This window comes from Herpailurus yagouaroundi, unplaced genomic scaffold (genome assembly GCF_014898765.1).
Source record: "Herpailurus yagouaroundi ecotype Mexico unplaced genomic scaffold, PumYag 159, whole genome shotgun sequence".
In the NCBI taxonomy this organism is placed as follows: domain Eukaryota; kingdom Metazoa; phylum Chordata; class Mammalia; order Carnivora; family Felidae; genus Herpailurus; species Herpailurus yagouaroundi.
This window is the reverse complement of record NW_024412400.1, coordinates 43,934,977-43,953,244: the sequence shown is the minus strand read 5'-3', so window position 1 is coordinate 43,953,244 and position 18,268 is coordinate 43,934,977. Positions and strand designations below refer to the sequence as shown.

General features: G+C 42.7%; 1 protein-coding gene and 1 long non-coding RNA gene across 4 annotated transcripts in view; one reads left to right on the top strand and one right to left on the bottom strand.

Annotated features, from left to right (window-relative positions):
• Positions 1 to 18,268, bottom strand: part of GYG1 (glycogenin 1) — a 75,862-nt gene that overhangs the window by 7,693 nt on the left and 49,901 nt on the right. For all 3 annotated transcript variants that reach the window (XM_040480437.1, XM_040480439.1, XM_040480438.1), the window contains exon 5: positions 10,886 to 11,012. In XM_040480437.1, coding sequence (XP_040336371.1) covers positions 10,886 to 11,012 — 127 coding nt within the window. The remainder of the gene's footprint in view (positions 1 to 10,885; positions 11,013 to 18,268) is intronic.
• LOC121033808 (uncharacterized) lies at positions 14,384 to 15,062 on the top strand. The gene is made up of 2 exons (XR_005792128.1): positions 14,384 to 14,436; positions 14,812 to 15,062. It is a non-coding gene; the product is annotated as an uncharacterized LOC121033808 (long non-coding RNA).

Below are 18,268 nucleotides of genomic sequence, written 5' to 3'. Positions count from 1 at the left end.
GACATCATCTGAGAGTGACATGTTACCTCAGGAATTCCCTGCCTACAGATGGTCAGTCTGGAAGGTGGAAAGGATGTGCCTAATGAACCCTCGAAACACTCCAAACATAGTCAAAGACAGATAAAAGTAACTACCAGGAAAGAAAGCTACAGAACAAGCAACTTAGGGCCACCTGAGAAAGACTGTTCTCAGAAGGGTTCGGTTTGCACAAAGGTCAGGGAAGGTGGGCGGGAACAAGAACAAGAAGTGGATGGTGGTGTGCTTAGGACCAGCAGCTGACCCCTAAGTGGACCGTGCTAGACCTTGTCTAAGGGCCACCTCAGCTCCTCTCCGGCACCTCGGTCCGTGAACTGGGCCTTTAAAGCTCATGCAGAGGCAGGGCACAGTGACCCAGTGTGGTGCGGAATGCCACTGGGGTCTGCAAACACCTCACAGTGAGACCGTCCCATCTCTTCTGGAGGCAGGAGTCTACACTTCTGCCTCTGGCTCTGTCTGTGCCCCCAAGGTGGTTCGGGGGCCTCTGCAAACTGCCTGGAGACTGGGCTTCATGCTGCTTAGATCCCACCCCATGTGGCTCAGGGCCTTCCCCTTGCAGGTCAACAGAAACACCATTTGGGGGCAGTCCACATCCTGCATTTCACTGTGGCTCAGACCTGGGATCTACCTTCCTGAAGCTGTGATCCACAGTGTCTCTTTAATGTGAAATCATGGATACCCTCTGTGGCTACAGGAAGCATCATCCTTCCTCAAAATTACCTTCTTTACCTAGTCTATCCTAACACTGTGAAAAATTGTATCCACTGGACAGTCTTTTCATAGACAGGGCAGTCTTAGTTTGAAAAAAGGCCTTGATAAGCCTGTCTGAGGTAGAAACAGAGATCATAAGGGGTCCTAAATGTGGACGGAACTGCCTTTTGTGCCCAAAGGCAAGGGATTCTTTGGTGCCGGTAAGATGGGGGGAGGGACAAGAGGTGAGCAGGGTTGTGGAGATGTGATGTAACCACCCAAGAGATACCCACATTTCAGCAAAAACAAAACGAATCATGAAATGCATGATATGAATAGGTTTTTATTGCAGCCCAGGGGTACCAAGGGACAGACCAAAAAGAGCTCATGAGGATTCAGGAGTGTTAAGGCCAAAGCCGCAGGTGAGAAGAAGTAAGAAAGATGCTGGGGCACACGGGAGTCATGCACAGGCTCCAGAGGCCATGAGTTCAAGCCACGATTAGCCCTACTTCTGTATGGTGAAGAACGAGAACTCTTTTTTTCAGGTATCTGAGGTATTCCTTTAACCTAGCGGCCACACACCAAACAGATCTAAGGAAATGAGTAGGGGCAGGAGAAAAACAAGTTTTAGAGCAAGGATTCTTTATGAGAAGTGCAGGCCTGGACAAGTCACTGAATGTGGAAGGTTCTGGCCAGCCCACAGGCCCTTTGAGGGTGGGAGGATGGGGGCAGGGCGCAAAGTAAGGCAGCTGCTGAGTGGGAAACATGGGGCTCTGATAGGAGGGTGGGAGGAAAGTGAAGACAGTCCTGCAGTTTTGCGTAAGGTGGTCATACACAGCCGTGTTCTGGGCAATCACCTGGGGCAGCCCTTGGCTTGATAGAAGGGGGACTGTTAGGCCTAACACTGGCCACTTTATAGGATGATGTGTGAGTTATATCGGTAAAACGATGTAACTGTGCTCTAGCTGTAAAAACAGAACAGTATTTATTTACACAGCACAGCAGCCTCAACGGCTTGCTCTATTAACTTTCATAATAAAACACTTTGTTTGCAAAACAGAGGAGCAAAAGGTCTCAAACGCTGTTTTTGTATCCAGAGTTTCAATTAATCTAGATATGAATTTCATGTAATTATGTTTAGGTCTTAATCCTGCTCCCCAAGGAATGTTTCTAAAGATTATTTCCTATCATTTTTTTTTTATTAAAAAAAATTTTTTTTTCAACATTTATTTTTTTGGGGACAGAGAGAGACAGAGCATGAACAGGGGAGGGGCAGAGAGACAGGGAGACACAGAATTGGAAACAGGCTCCAGGCTCAGAGCCATCAGCCCAGAGCCCGACGTGGGGCTCGAACTCACGGACCGCGAGATCGTGACCTGGCTGAAGTCAGACGCTTAACCAACTGCGCCACCCAGGCGCCCCTCCTATCATTTTAATCAATTCTACTTTTCAGTTATTTATGAAAATCCAAAACATCGATATCAAAATGAAATAAGTAAAAGCACAGGTCATAACTGAAAGGGGAAATTACTTGTTGCTTAAAAGAATTATTTTAGCCTGGCACCCCTGGGTGGCTCAGTTGGTTGAGAGTCTCTTGATTCCAGCTCAGGGCATGATCTCACGATCGATCGTGGGATTGAGCCCTGAGTCAGGCTGGGTGTGGGGCCTGCTTTGGATTCTCTCTTTGGACCCCCCCCCCCCCCGCCCTCTCACCATTTGTGCACTCTTTCTAAAAAAAAAAAAAAAAAATCAGCCTAAATCCAAAATTTGGGTATATTCTTACAGGAGGGTAAACTCAGGGTATTTTTCTAATTCTCTCCCTCTCTCTCACCAAAAGCAGCAATCAGGTACCAGTCAGAATTTATATCACCTGGCTAAAGCAAAATAGTTAGCTAGTGAATAAGGGGACATACTGATGTCAAAAGATAAAGTTTAACTGACCTTGACCCAGAACAAGGATAACTAGAAGATTCAATGACTCACTGCTTGATTTACCCACTAATTTAATCAGCCAGGAATAAAAACAAACAAACAAACAAAAAAAACATTGGGTACATATTACAATTGTCTCTAAATTACTGACAGCCATTCATTCTGACCCAGTAATGGGGATTTGTCTCAGCTTGCATACATCTCTTAAAATAAGTGTTCTAATTTTAACTTGATAGGATCTCAAAAGAGACTTCCAGATCACAAGACATAGTTTGAACCTGAGCCAGCAATAATACTGCTTATGTTAGCCGTTAAAATAATCCCTGTGACCTGATGTTACCAAAAGATCAGATAGAATTTTCATGACTAGTTTAGCAGCTGGTAACGTGTGGATAAGACTACAGAAGTGTTTAGCATGGAAAAGGAACTACCTCCGTGACAGTGCACACGGGAGCCATTTTACTTCTCGTGAAGCGTTTTTACGTGTGATGTTCAATTAGGCGCCAAGAACAAGAAACACGGTACTGCTTGTGAGAACTTTCTCTGCGAAATGGGGCAGCACTCCCAGTCACCCACTGCCCACCTCAATGACTCCTGTTCTCTGACACATGGCCACTCACGCCTGTACCTCCTTAACGCACAATCCCTTCTCCCACTACCAGTCAGCCACCCTTCCTCTCTCACCCTCTCACAGTCTAAATCAAGGGTCATGAGCCCAGTGCCCAAGGGGTGTGCTGGTCATGCAGAGTAGGAGTCAGTTTGGTGAAGGGGACCACAGCGCACAAATGAATACATGTTCCATCACCAGAAGACAGTAGATACTCAGAGGAAAACATCTGTGGCCACCAGGGACTCACCTGATTGTCTCTCAAGCTAAATAACTTTTCTCAATCATGCCCTGGAAATCAGAACCACATCAGTACTCAAATGTGGACTTTAATAACCTACACTAGGACCTCGTCAACTACTTCACCTACCAAGGTGGCCTGTCCTCAGAGTAGGCCTGGCCACTATGGAGGCTTTCCTGGTAGTATGTCAATCTCAGTCCCTCCTGGCTGACTGCTTGCTCATTCATTCATTCAACCAAAAAATATACCCACCTACCTTCATCTGTATCCATACCCTCTGCCTTCCTTTGTGCTACAAGACTGGCTCATAACTGACACCAGCTTCCCCACTTGTGCACCAGGACACATCCTCTTTCAGCTTCTCAAAGACATGACTTCAGTAAGTCTCCCTTCAGTTTCCTGCATTATTAGCACACTCACTCTTTCTCTTCTTGATCATGCCCATCAAGATACCAATATGCTTGAACTTCTCCCATCTTCAAAAAAACAACCCCTACCACCCTCTCCAGATCCTGTATCCCTACCTAGCTCCCAGCCCATCTCTCTGCTCTCTCTTAAAGATGATGCTTCAGAAGAGTGGTCTACATTCAGGATCTCTAATTCTCCCCTCTCTTGGATCCACTTCAAACTGGCTTCCTCCCACCACTCTACCAGACACGCTCTTGTCAAAGTCACTAGTGACCTCCACATTCTAGGTCAGTACTCATTCTCAACTGTCCTCTTATATGAGTTATCACAGCATCTGAGACAGATGGATCCCTCCTTCCCCCTTGGAACATTTTCTTTGGCTGGCATGTGCAGCACCTCACTTTCCGGGGTCTCTTCTTGCCTTACCGTTCTTAGTCTCAAGTCCCTGCTCCTCCACATTTTCCTATTTCAGGACCTTCAGGACTCTTCCATCATAATCACTCTCTTGGTTATCGGTCTCATGGCTATAAATATCACTTATATGTTGACACTCCCATACTTAGGTCTCAGCCGGACCTCTCTCCTCAACTCCCCACTCTTACATCTACTTACTATTCCACCCTTTCACTAGGATGTTAAATTTTTTAATTTTTTTAATGTTTATTTACTTTTGACAAAGAGAGAGAGAGAGAGCATGAGCAGGGGAGAGGCAGAGAGGGAGGGAGACACAGAATACAAAGCAGGCTCCAGGCTCTGAGCTGTCAGCACAGAGGCCGAGGTGGGGCTTGAACTCACAGACTGCGAGATCATGACCTGAGCCCAAGTCCAACGCTCAACCAACTGAGCCACTCAGGCACCCCTCACTAGGATGTTTAATAGGCACCTCAAACTTAATATAACCCAAACTTGATACACTCAGTACATCTCTGGTCAAGCCCTGCTCCCACAAACCTGCTTCCCCCACAGTCTTCTCCATCTCAGGGAATAGCAACTCCTTTACTCCAATTGCTTAAGGCCCCAAACCAGTAACAGTCATCAAACAGCTTTCTCCCACATCCCACCAAATATCTGATTTTTTTTTCAAAAGAAACTGAAAATCTAGGTTTCATGTGAAATTTCCTGATTTCTCAGCACTGGCCACGGAGTACAAAAAGAAAACTATGTAAGGAAAACAAAAACACACTGCTCAGACAAATACAGTTTGCAGCCAACCAGTCTGAGACCTCAGAGGAAGGTATGTCTTCTGCTCAATCCACACACTTTTCCCCTCCCAGCTCCTACTGAAGGCATTTCTCACTTAGACTTCTGTCCACGAGATATCACTCTTTGTGCCTTTTTTGCCCAATGTCAGAGCTGCTTCTAAAGGCTGGGCTGGGACTGATGGGGAAGCTTCTCCCTTGGTGATAAGGGCTGAGATAGGGGAATGCAACTGATGACAGTAAGATCTGAGGACAGATCATCTGATGAAAAGAGATGAGGTCAGAAGGAGCAGAGGGCCATGCTGGAAACTGGGGTACCTGGGGCCCAACAGGCATCACTGACACCCATAAAGGAGGAACAGGACAGTCATGCAACCACTGCTTGATTCTTCTCCAATGCTCAAATCATGGACTGTGCCACGTGACATACAGAAAACCCTCCACATGTAAGCAGATGCAAGGCTGATTAGACTCTAGCTCCCTCATTCATCTTTGCGGCCCTCAGTGAGCAGATTGTGTGGTGCCAGCTCTGTGCCGCAGGCCTACCGACTGAACGAACGGGTGAGTGAACAAATAAGACGGATCCAAACTATAGGGCCTCAGGGTTTTAGGTGAAGATGTAAGAGTGTGAAAGTAATGAGCACAGAAAGGCTAGGTCTTCAAGGACAATAGTCACAGTGGGGAGCTGGACCCAAGGGTGTCTCAGGGGCCAAGGAAAAGTCAATCGAATCAGAAATACACAAGAACGACAGAATTCAGGACACCAAAGGTTCAATTTCATTTTTGGAAAACACTGATTTTAAAGAGGTCTGATAAGGTCTTAGTGAATAAGCCACATTCCTGAAAAAGAAATAATGGACACAAACATCCTCAGAAGAATTTAAAGCAGTAAACAAGTGGAGAGAAAGAAATCTTTTAGGTTTCTACACTTATTTTCTGAGACTAGACCAGGCCAGGTCTCAGATCATATCTAAACTCAAGTAAAAATATAAAGTTAAAATATTTGGAAATTATTTGGTAAAACAAGCTCTGTAGTCAATCAGTATGACTAACTAATTTGCATGGCAATTTGAAGCAAAACCAGTGAATTCATTCCCTTTGCTTTAGGCCCATTTTATATGGCATGAAATACCATGAACAGCTTTCAGTCAGCAGACAGAAGAGAAAGTGAAAATGGAAGTAAATGACTGATTTTTAAAAAGGCTAATGAGATTTTGCCTAGCACTATGCACCAGGCAAATTCTAAGTGACATCAATAAAACAGACCCTCTAGATGGAGAAAACTTCAAAGAAACTAATGTTGACTAAAACCCTGTCATTTCCTAAACATCATGCTAGGCACTTTCAGAAATATCATTTCATTAAGAAATGCGTATATGAACTTGTTTCTCAATATGTATATTGCAAATTACCTTAAAAATTACTAAACCAAGTATTTTAGCTCTCAAATTATGTTGTGTTAAAGAGGGACTTCTATTACAGAAAACAGTACTCATTTGTTTTTCAGAAGCTAGATTTGAGCATTCATCCAAAGTGGTAGAACCATTAAGTGTTTCCTTTATGTTTTGTTCTATCTAAATGGTATGTAGAGGAATGCATTAGAAATGCTACCTTTGGGTGCCTGGGTGGCTCAGTTGATTAAGTGTCCAACTTCAGCTCAGGTTATGATCTTGTGGTTTGTGGGTTCAAGCCCCACACTGGGCTCTGTACTAACAGCTCAGAGCCTGGAGACTGCTTCAGATTGTGTCTCCCTCTCTCTGCCCTTCCCCCGCTTGTGCGTGCTCACTCACGCAAGCGCTCTCTCTCCACCTAAAATAAACACTAAAAAAAAGAAATGCTACCTTCATGGCTCAAATTCATGTCAAATATGATTCATATTAGGCCATCTTTAGCAGAAACTTCACATAATAACAAGGCTTCACTGTTATAAGTGTAGCATGTGTTCTAAGATCTCCAAGGCTCTAAGATTCTGGGGCATCTAAATACTGCCTTGGTGACCTCATGGCACATTGTTGCTTGGAGCTGGTAAGACAAATTCTCACTTCTTCTGCAAAGCCCAACTTGCTCTCAACCACTCCATGGTTTCTCACTCCGCCTGCCACCACCCATATGCTGTCCTAGTGACAGCACACCACAGGAGGCTCTGTCCCGGAGACCCCTAACACTATTCTGAGCCCAGCAATGGAGCTTCACATTCATGCTGAGCTCCCAGAGGTCCACAGGGCAATCTGTGGAGTATCCCTGGCAGCCCAAATGTTCATCATCATCTACTTCAGTTTAAAAGATCTGGGTCGGGGCGCCTGGGTGGCTCAGTCGGTTAGGCGGCCGACTTCGGCCCAGGTCATGATCTCGCGGTCCGTGAGTTTGAGCCCCGCGTCGGGCCCTGTGCTGACAGCTCAGAGCCTGGAGCCTGTTTCAGATTCTGTGTCTCCCTCTCTCTGACCCTCCCCCGTTCATGCTTTGTCTCTCTCTGTCTCAAAAATAAATAAACGCTAAAAAAAAAAAAAAAAAAAAAAAAAAAAATTAAAAAAAAAGATCTGGGTCACAAATTTTGCATTAACATGAAACATATATACATACATTTATACATACAAATATGTGTGTGTATATATATGCATATATACACACTACACACACACACATATATATACACGTATGCATATTTATATATATACTATCTGTCTTTTTTAGCTCTTCCCAACTGAATGAAAAATCTTTGGAGATGGATCCATCTTTGGAGATGGATCTCTGTAAGAAAAACAAAAGCATTTTTTGGCAGAGGGAAGGGAAAAATGAGTTCTTTGATCTGGTTTCAACATTCCTACATAGGCAGCAATGGGGTGAGACAAAGCATCGCCCCGGAAGGTCTTATCACAGAAATGTGGAGCTGACACCCCCCCAGGGCGGGCTGTACAGAAGCAGCAGTGGCTCCTATCAGGCCACAGGCCAGCTGATGCGCAATGGACAGAGTTGCTCCCAACTTCCCCAGTGGTTCATATACTCTACGGTTATGGAAATAAGCCAGGGAGATTTCCAAAATTAGCATTAATTTGTTGAGCCAGGAAGAAGAAACCATCCTAACCATTTTGGTCATTTAGATCTCAAACCGTTTTTCTGGGAAATTCATTCAGAGGATACAAAAACAACTGGGTTTCTGAGAGAGGGGCCATGGTTCTAGCAAGTGAGTCCCTCTTCCCACAAAAAACTTAAGTCCACTCTACCTGCTTCTTGTTCTTCTTTGTCAAAACAAAACAAACGCAAGCAGCATCTGTGCAAACAAGGCTATCACTGAAAGGTACAGTGTGTTCAATTTTGGTAATAAGGAGAAAATCAAATGGAGTCCAAATGAACCATAGGGGAGACAGTTGCTAGGCATCAGGGGCCACATTACACAAAAACCACGAACCTTTAAACATTATGTTGACTGTTTGGGAACTGAGACCAACTGGAAGGAATTTCAGATTCATACCTCCCCAACATATTCATCGCAAGACACATGCTCACTGTGCAGAATTAAGTGGGATGGTGGGTGGAATCGCTCACACTACTAATTATTCTTGCTCCTTCACCCTCTCATTTTTTTTGTTTGCTCAGCTGAATCTAGTCAATTACATTAAGCGACTGCCCTATTAGAACAAATTCAGTTCTAGGGGGTCAAGCTATCATGGTATGCAGGAGCACGGGTGAGAGTAGCAGGGCGAGTTATGAGGCAATACGAATTAAAAGAAGCAGGCCCACATTTCCAAGTAAGACACATTGGTACTTGACAAGGCCAAGGACTGAGAGACAAAATAATAATAATAAGAAGAGGAATTAAAAAATGCTTCTCTGAATCCACCCCTTGGTAATGAATCCTGTTCTACTTGCTTTACTCAGACTACAGTTGGTATGTTTCAGAGTTTGCCTGTTTCATTCTAGACAGGGAAGACAATCAAGAACCTATAGTATGTCGGAGACATATACTGAGAGAACAGTTAGGGAGGAAAGAACACAAGATACTCAAGACCCTTATCTGGGGGAATGTTGACAGAGTTTTCCCAGAAAAGAACAGAAAAGGAAACACTTCTGCCACAAAAAGCCAGACATGCTCATTACTGTGGTGGGAGACTTAAAGAGAGGACTTTGGATAATGAAACATGAGGAGTGAAATAAAGCCCTTTGTTTTCTGCTCACTCAGGAATGCCCATGTGGGACAGAGAGTGGAGAGCTGAGCCCAACTCAATGAAGAGCTTTGCTGCTCACGGCTGTGTCTCAGATCAACCTGACAGGTTGGCCTCCTTTCAAGAAGCCTGAATCATCTTCTTCGTTCAACACAAATGAGTCAGAGGCTAAAGAACAGGGCTCAGGCCCTCACTGAGACAAGCACTGCAACTAGGTTGTATTAATTGCTAAATCAGAACCACACCAGGGGGAGTGCCAAATAAGTAATGCTGCCAAAAACAAGATGTTCACTGAGCGCTTTGTGTATGTATGAACTCACTTCATTCTCATGATAAGTCCAGAAGGTAGGTATTCTTTTCCTTCTCATTTTGCATATGGGTAAATGGAGGCACAGAGCCTAAGCCATATAGTAGGTAAACAGCAGAGTGACAACACACACCCTGCTTTTCTGGCTTCAGAAATTACTCTGCTAGACCACCTCTCAAACAAAAAGGACTACTAACCTGAGGTTTACTGAGTGCTAAAGGTAGGTCAGGTCCTCTTCTAACCACTTCATAAAGTTACCTCTCTTAGTGATCACAATTAGCTTTGGAGGACCCACAGGCAGACAAGTTCAGTAACTAGTCTAACTTCCAGTGAACTACAAGTTCAGTAATTTTTAATTTTTTTAATGTTTATTTATTTTTGAGAGAGAGAGAGAGATACAGAGTGTGAGCAAGGGATGGGCAGGGAGAGGGAGACACAGAATCTGAAGCAGGCTCCAGGCTCTGAGCTGTCAGCACAGAGTCCGACACAGGGCTCAAACTCACAAACCATGAGATCATGACCTGACCCAAAGCTGGATGCTTAACCGACTGAGCCACCCAGGCTCCCCCAAGTTCAGTAATTAATAACCAATCAGGAAGAAGCTACTCCAGAATGTGAACTGAGGTGGTTTGACTCCACAGTCCCTGCTCTTGACCATGACACCACACTGTTGCCAGCACTTGCTTGGTCTCCATAATAACCATGGAGAAAGCTATTAACACCCTCATTTTAGAGGTGAGGGAGCTGAAGCTCAGCAGCCAATATGAAGCAGAAGTTGGGTTTGTGCCCAAAGTACGTATTTTTTTTGTGCCCAAAGTACGTATTCTTTTTTTTTTAATGTTTATTTTTGAGAAAGAGAGAGAGACAGAGAGTGAGAGTGTGGGAGGGCAGAGAGAGGGGCAGATACAGAATCCAAAGCAGCCTCCAGGCTCTGAGCTGTGAGCACAGAGCCTGACACAGGGCTTGAACTCATGAGCTGTGAGATTATGACCTGAGCTGAAGTCAGACACTCAACCAACTGAGCCACCTAGGGGCCCCTTAATTTTTATTTATTTTTTTAATGTTTATTTAATGGGAAACTTTTCCCATAAGGCAGTTAAGTGTTCTCTGGGTCACCGCAAACATAAAGTAATTGATAACATCAAGGCCTTTCCAGATACAGCCATGTTTCTCATAAGAGAAAGACTTCCCCCAAAGTCCCCACTGGTTATTGCCCTCAGAATGATCATGAGGAACCCCCAAAATCTTAAATCCCACTCCCCTGCCCTGACCATCTCCAGTAACAGTTAAACCATTCGCACTTACGCTTTAAATGCTGGGAGGTAGGAGTATATAGAAATGCTGCTTAGATTATAAATAAATGGCAGATGTTTTCTGATATCTGTTGTTGCCCAGCCACTAAAAAATGTGTTCAGTAAACCCTGGTCCCCACCTGAAAGAAAAAAAAAAGAATTAGTTATATGCTTCAAAGAGAGGTCAATTTTATATATATGTATAACTGGATCTTTAAGAACAGCAGGTACGAATTCCACTGTTAAAATAAGAAACTCCATGTTAAACCTACCAAGGTCACCAGTTTTTTTTAGTTAATTCACTAATTCAACATTTGCTGAGGAGCTGCTATGTGCCAGTCACTGTACCAGGTACTGAAGGCTCAACAGTGAACAAAGAAACGGTCATGATCTTCATGATGGGCAGGGCAGGAGGAGGAAATATACACTAGTACCAGCATGTTAAGAGTCCATAAACAGTATCACAAATGGGGAGAAGGGCAGCAAAACCAAGTACTGGGTGCTGAGGCATGTGTGAGTGGCTCAAGACCATATACGGGGTCAGGGAAGGCTTCCATGAGGAAGTTGTATTGAAGCCAAGATCTAAGGGGTGTACGGGAGTACTTGACTAATACAGGAGGAGAAGGGGAGGGCAGATGGTGTTTTAGGCCGAACAAACAGATGTACCAAAGATCCAAGGTGGACAGGAACACAAAGCTGTGGTAAGAAGACCATGAAGGTGGCCTGTGTAAGTGGACTGCAGAATGTGGGAAGGGGTTACAGAGCACTGGGGGAGTCTCAGAGAGGCAGGCACGGACTAGACCACACAGGGCTCACACTATAGACCTTATCCTCAGTTACAGATTTTGGACTTTATGTTAAGAACAATGGGGGAAGGGGCGGGTAGTAAAAAGCAAAGAGAGCAAACTGGGATAATGGAATTGTTTTCCAGAGCCCCCAACCACTGGCTCATCAACAGAGACCCAGAAGGACACATCACCCTAGTGTACTTTCCTACCACCGCCCAAGCCTCTGGACAGGTCCAGGCCAGTCATTTCTGGGACCACAAACACACAGCATAGTACATGATCAGCCACTGGGGTTCCTGATCTTCAGGTTTTCCTTGGAAAGTGCCAACCACAGCCATTCATTCAAAACAAGAACAATAAAAATCTAAACAGCTAAGCACCTGACCTAAATCATAAACATATAAATAACCAAACAGGTCACTAAGCCACCTCAAAACATATTCTGTCACATAGCCCATGTCCTTTCAGTTTCAGGCTCATGAGAGTTCAGAAAACATGCACAGAGCCAGAGTCTTCCTATATAGCAAAACAGTAGTTTGGGTATATGGGTGCGCGCGCGTGTGTGTGTACACACGTGCACGGGGGATGGCAGGCAGGGAGAATCCTGCTCTTTTGAAGTATGAGGCTAGTAACCTGAGCAGTTACTTTCCTCCTTAGTCTGCTTTGCCCCAAGACCCAGTTTCCTTCCTAAATATACAGCAGGCTCAACTGGCTGTCATTATTTGGTTTTCACTGGTTTTGAAAGACTAAAACAATCTGGATATTTAATATTTGGAACGAAGTAAGAAGACCAAGCATTAGGTTTGAAGTCCAACTGTACCTTATCCATCTTCTGTATATCTCATCCTTTCTAAATATCCTCAGTCAACTCTATGGACCAAAGGTATTTGTAGTACAAATGTCTATGGAATAACTTCTTTGTATTAGGAGGCTCTGATAGCTCCCCATTCCTCAAGGGACAAACAGCTCAACAGAAAATCAAGATTTTACCCTCATAAGTTCTAAAGGACAACAAAGATGGCATCAGGATGTGCTTCACTGGTTACATGAACAAGAGCAGAGTTTAGCTGCATTGACATATCAAAATTTAACATATTGAGACACAAAATATTAAACCCATTCATCAGAGGCTTACTTGGGATTCTACAAAGAGACACCCCAACTGTGGGCATAGACAGTGGTGGTTGAGGTACAGAGACCTAAAGGTTTACGAATTTACTTTTACATATAATAATCAAAAATAAAGGTTGAGGAAATGTTTACAGCAGTTTTATTCATAACAGCACAAAAGTGGAAACAGTCCAAATGTCCTTCGACAGGTGTATGAATGTGATACCTCCATACAATGGAACATTACTCAACAATATAAAGGAAAAAAGTACGGAAACCCACAGCAACTTGGATGGATCTCAAGAGAATTATGTTGTATGAAAAAAATCCAGTCCTGCAAAGTTACATACTACATTGTGCCATTTATAGAACATTCTTTACATTACAAAATTATGAAGACAGAACTTGTGGGTACCGGCAGTTAAGGAGCAGGGAGATGAAGAGAAATGGCCATGACCATAAAGGGGGGAGAATAAAGGATTCCTGTGAAGGAACTGCTCTACTTCAACTGTGTTAGTGGTCACACCAAACTACACACATAACATTGCATAGAAAACACACACGCAAACATGTAAAGCTGGCGAAATCTGAAAGGTGATGGATCCTATCAATGTCAGTGGAATTATGTAAGATGTTACCATTGGGGAAACTGGGTGAAGGGTACATGGGGCCCTTCTGTATTGTTCTTACAACTGCATGTGTATCTACAATTCTCTCAAAATAAGTTTTTTTGAAAGTCTAAGGATTAATGTGCTTAAAATGCAAAATACAATCAAGAACTGTCATCAGACTCTAAATCCACAAAGACTATGGCTCCTTTTGCTTAGTACTATAATTCTAGCACTTAGCAGAATGCCTTACACACGTAAGCTACTTAATGTAATGAATATACTTGATGTTCTTTAATAGCAGAAAAGTTGAAAGAACCTGAATATCCCATTATAGCAGAATGGTTAGTACATTAGGATATTAACCACTCATGGGAATATTATTCAGCCATTAAAACTAACGGCTATAAAGATGATCAGTCCACCGTGCAATATAATGATTTACAGTGACACACATCATTATAACTAAGACTATAAACACTCGTATTGGAAAAAATAAACAGTAATAGTATATAAGGTGATTGGTATTACACATATGCTCTCCCCATGACTTTTACTTAGTATAGTTTTATTACTTTTGTAATTTTATAACTTTAAAATAGTATAATGAAGGGCAAGAATGTGAATTGTGCTAAACCTTTTTCTTTCTAAATATTCTTTACGTGTTCACTTATTTTCATTATGAAGTATGAAGCTATCAAGAGAAAATTATATGTATAGTTTATAAAGAACAAAATTGTATGCTCAATTTAAAAACTTGTACATTACCAATGCTGTTTAAATTGTGTGTGCTCCCTAATCCAATCCCACTACCCCTCCCCCAGAAGTAACTATTAATCAGGAGTTTTTTCAGATTTTTTAAATGTTTATTTTATTACTTATTTTTGACAGAGAGACCGTGTGAGTGGGGGAGGAGCAGAGAGAGGAAGACAACAGAATCTGAAGCAGGCTCCAGGCTCTGAGCTGTCAGCACAGAGCCCAACGCGGGACTTGAACTCATGAACTGGGAGATCATGACCTGAGCCGAAGTTGGACACTCAACTGACTAAGCCACCCAGGTGCCCCTGAGTTTTGTTTCTAATTATCTTGATATCCTTGGTTTTACCACATATGTATGCCCACACAACATATGTAGTTTCACTTGTTTCTGAAGTTTGTAAAATTGGGGATCATGCTATATATTTTCTACTAGTTTTTCTTAGTGCCACATTATAAGACCTTTTTGAAATTAAGCAATTCTACTGAAAAGGACTACTGAGTACACGCAGCACAATGAAGAAATCTAATTCCATGAAGGTCAAAATAGTAGTTGTAAAGCAGAACTTCCCAATCGGACAGGATGATCCTGGTAAAGAGGAATCAGAGCTGTTGATCCCTCAGAGCCCCTGGCCGGCTGCCTCTGGCTACAAAAGGCTGTTTCTGTTTACCCTCAGGTACCCTACAAACATCATCAGTCCCTCAACCATGTGCCACAGCAGGGCAGAGATGCCCTGTGGGGGACAGGCAACGAGAGAGATGAAACAGGCAGAGACAACTTGTGAGTCAGTGGAACCCATTCCAATCATCAAATCTTTAAACATGCAGCAAGGACCTTGAAACTTCCAAGGCCACCAACTTCATTCTGTGACTACACAGGGTCAACTTTTAGCCAAAAATTGTGGATTAAAAACAGAATTGAACTCTGCCTGGAAGGCTGTAGCTTCTCATATGATTTTTAAGTTTAGCATTCCAAACCTCTTTTTCCAAATGCCCAATTCCTATTTCAAGGTCAGGCAAATAGATGTTTTAACTTCATCAGAAAAATCTATGTTTAATGTTATCAATAGCTTCTTTCTGGAAGTCCCTAAGAGCACAACTCAAAGCAGAACGCAAATCTAAGCAGATCTGTGCTACAAAACATACAAGAGATGCGAGGAAGACGGCTAAATTTTCACTACAAAACCCCCAGGACTTTTTAGTCCAGTACATTTTAGTCAGACTTCCGTGGCAACATTATTTATTCTGACAGGTTAAGATACTTTTAATCTCAATCATCTATGAACCGACAAACATGATTAACAGCTGTGATCCACCAGGCCAGGGCGTGGCAACACAGGTGAGAGCTAGAAAGGAAAAGGAACAAGGGACACATGGCACCTGTTTTGCAAACAAGAGCAAAGATCAGATTCTACGTCATCCTTCCACCTGGCTACCCGAGTATAGTAATAACCTTATAACCACTTGGTATTTTCCAGGTCTTTTGACCAGGGTCATGAACCTGGTAACCACAGACACATCACAGCATTTATCAGTAACTCAGTCTAGTATTTTATAAGACAGAAATAGAGTGGAGTGCTGTCTTTCAAATTTGTGCATTTGTTTTTGTGCTCTTCCATATTTTGTTGGCAGTTGTCTTGCCTACTGTGGGTAATAGGGAGGGTGGGTCAATTCTGGTTTAAACGTGAAGGCTAGTAGCTCAGCCACAGGAATGTTCCCCCTAGAATCATCCTCCTCAAAGTGGTCCAGGTCTCTGCACCAGGAGCATCATCTGAGAGCTTGATAAATGCAGAATGTTAAGCCCCAACCCAGACCTACAGAATCAGAATCCACATTTCAGTTTCCAGGTGACTTCTTTGCATATTAGAATACATGAAGCACTGGTTTAGAATCTTTCAGAGAATGACTCTTTAAAAAAAAAAAAATTAACATTTTTAATTTAAAAATTTTTTTAACGTTTATTTTTACACAGAGAGAGAAAGAGAGAGCATGAGTGGGGGAGAGGCAGAGAGAGGGGGAGACACAGAATCTGAAACAGGCTCCAGGCTCCGAGCTGTCAACACAGAGCCTGATGCGGGGCTCAAACCCATGAACCATGAGATCATGACCTGAGCTGAAGTCGGGCACTCAACTGACTGAGCCACCCAGGCGCCCCTCATTTATCTTTGAGAGGGACAGAGTGAGCACGAGTGGGGTAGGTACAGAAAGGGGGAAAGAGGATCCGAAGTTGGCTCCACGCTGACAGGAGAGAGCCAGATGTGGGGCTCAAACTCATGAACCTTGAGATCATGACTTGAGCCAAAGTTGGATGCTCAACCGACTGAGCCACCCAGGTACCCCAGGGAATGACTTCCCCCTTTTTTTTTAAACTCTTACCAGAGAATGCAATGCTCAGTGTCGTTTCTATAGAAAATGTCTGAAGTTATATAAATTAGGTATAGGCATTATGGATAGGATGCTTAGTAAGAGAAGTTTCAGCTCTCAAATGGTTCTCAATCTAATAAAGGAGCACAGGAGCAGATACTAAGCAAATAAAGTAAAACATACTTAATATTATAAGAAATATAGGCAAGTGCTGAAATGAAAATGTGACTCACTTGTTAATACTGACTTCTACAATATACTAATATCATTTCTGCCTACCACAAACATGCCAAGGATTATAGCTTATGAATGGCCCAGATCTTGGGCATATTTCCATGAAGTTTACCAAAGATGAGAGGATTAACCCCAGGTAGTTCATGGAAATCCAGGCACTTGAAATTTGGGTTTATCACTGCATCTCACTGGCCTCAACCCATTTAAGTCAACAAAAATTGATTTTTACCACTTCATTATAGCTTTTTTTTTTTTACTTCTTTTAAAGAAAGATTCTTAATCAAGATGTTAAAAAATATAAAAATGCAAGGAAGCGTTTATTCTTAGCTTAAATTTTACTTTCTTAATTTAAGGCAGGTCCTCCTAGTGTAGATTTGCTTAGCATTCTGAATTTATCAGAATCACAATTACATGATTATGTGAGTTATGTAATTAGTTATTAAATTCCTGTAAGGTCTCCTATAAGCTTTATAGAGGCAAGGATAAAAGTCAATTATTTACCAGTCTACTGCTGTCCATTAAATTCAGCATCTTGCCCAGATTAGTAAATTATGTAAATGCTGAATGGACTACCGACATGTAGCGAGTAACACTTCCAAGAATTCTTCCAGACTCACAAACCAATGCAAGACCATCAACTGTGCAGCTGATTTAAAAAGACAAAGTACTTCTAGATACTGTGGTTCACTAAAGAGCAGTAAGCTGTAGACTACAGACTAGTAAGCAGTAACTGTAGTCTACTTGTGGTAGACTTGAGCTTCCATTTCTTTATCTGTACAATGCAGAATGTATCAGCTGTGCACCACTCAGAGGAAGGAATTTTAAGTAATTAATCTGTAATAAGGGCTGTGTAATAGACATTCTCCTCCATCCTGTATCATTACCAGGGTACATTTTTGTGAATGCTGCAGTATGGACTAGTGGGGAGAGAAGGAAGCACACGTACACACACACCCCAGCTACAGAGTCAAGGAACACTGTCTGGTTCAGACCTGGCTCTGCCAGCAGCTAAGGAACACTGGGCAAGCTGCTGTCCTGAATCATTATAGGAAGTTCCTAGTACTAGTCATACAGCAGGCCCTCAATAATTACCTGTTAAATGAATACATTAATGAGTGAGTGGGTGAATGAGTATCCTCACAGGACTGTTGAGAAATAAGTAAAAAAAAGGAGTACGACCAGTAGAAGAGCCTGTACATACTAATATGGACCATTAGTCCTTTCCTCCTCCTCAGTTTCTCACGGAGTTTATGATCTCTGCTGGTTACAAGGCTAGAGACAAACAGATGGCTAACTTAAAAGAAATACTCAAGGGTACAATGAGATAAAAATAGCTCTTGAGAAAAAAACATGGGTGCTCATTTGTCTTGATATTACATGTCATGACTTTTGCTTTTTTCACTTGAATTCAAAACACTTATTACTCGATCAATTAAATGATATAAATGCAAGAGAACGGAGTAATTTTCAAAGCAATTGATGAAATACCCTAAGGGCCACAAGCAGCCTAGTGTTTGGGCAGCTGGTGCAAGCCTC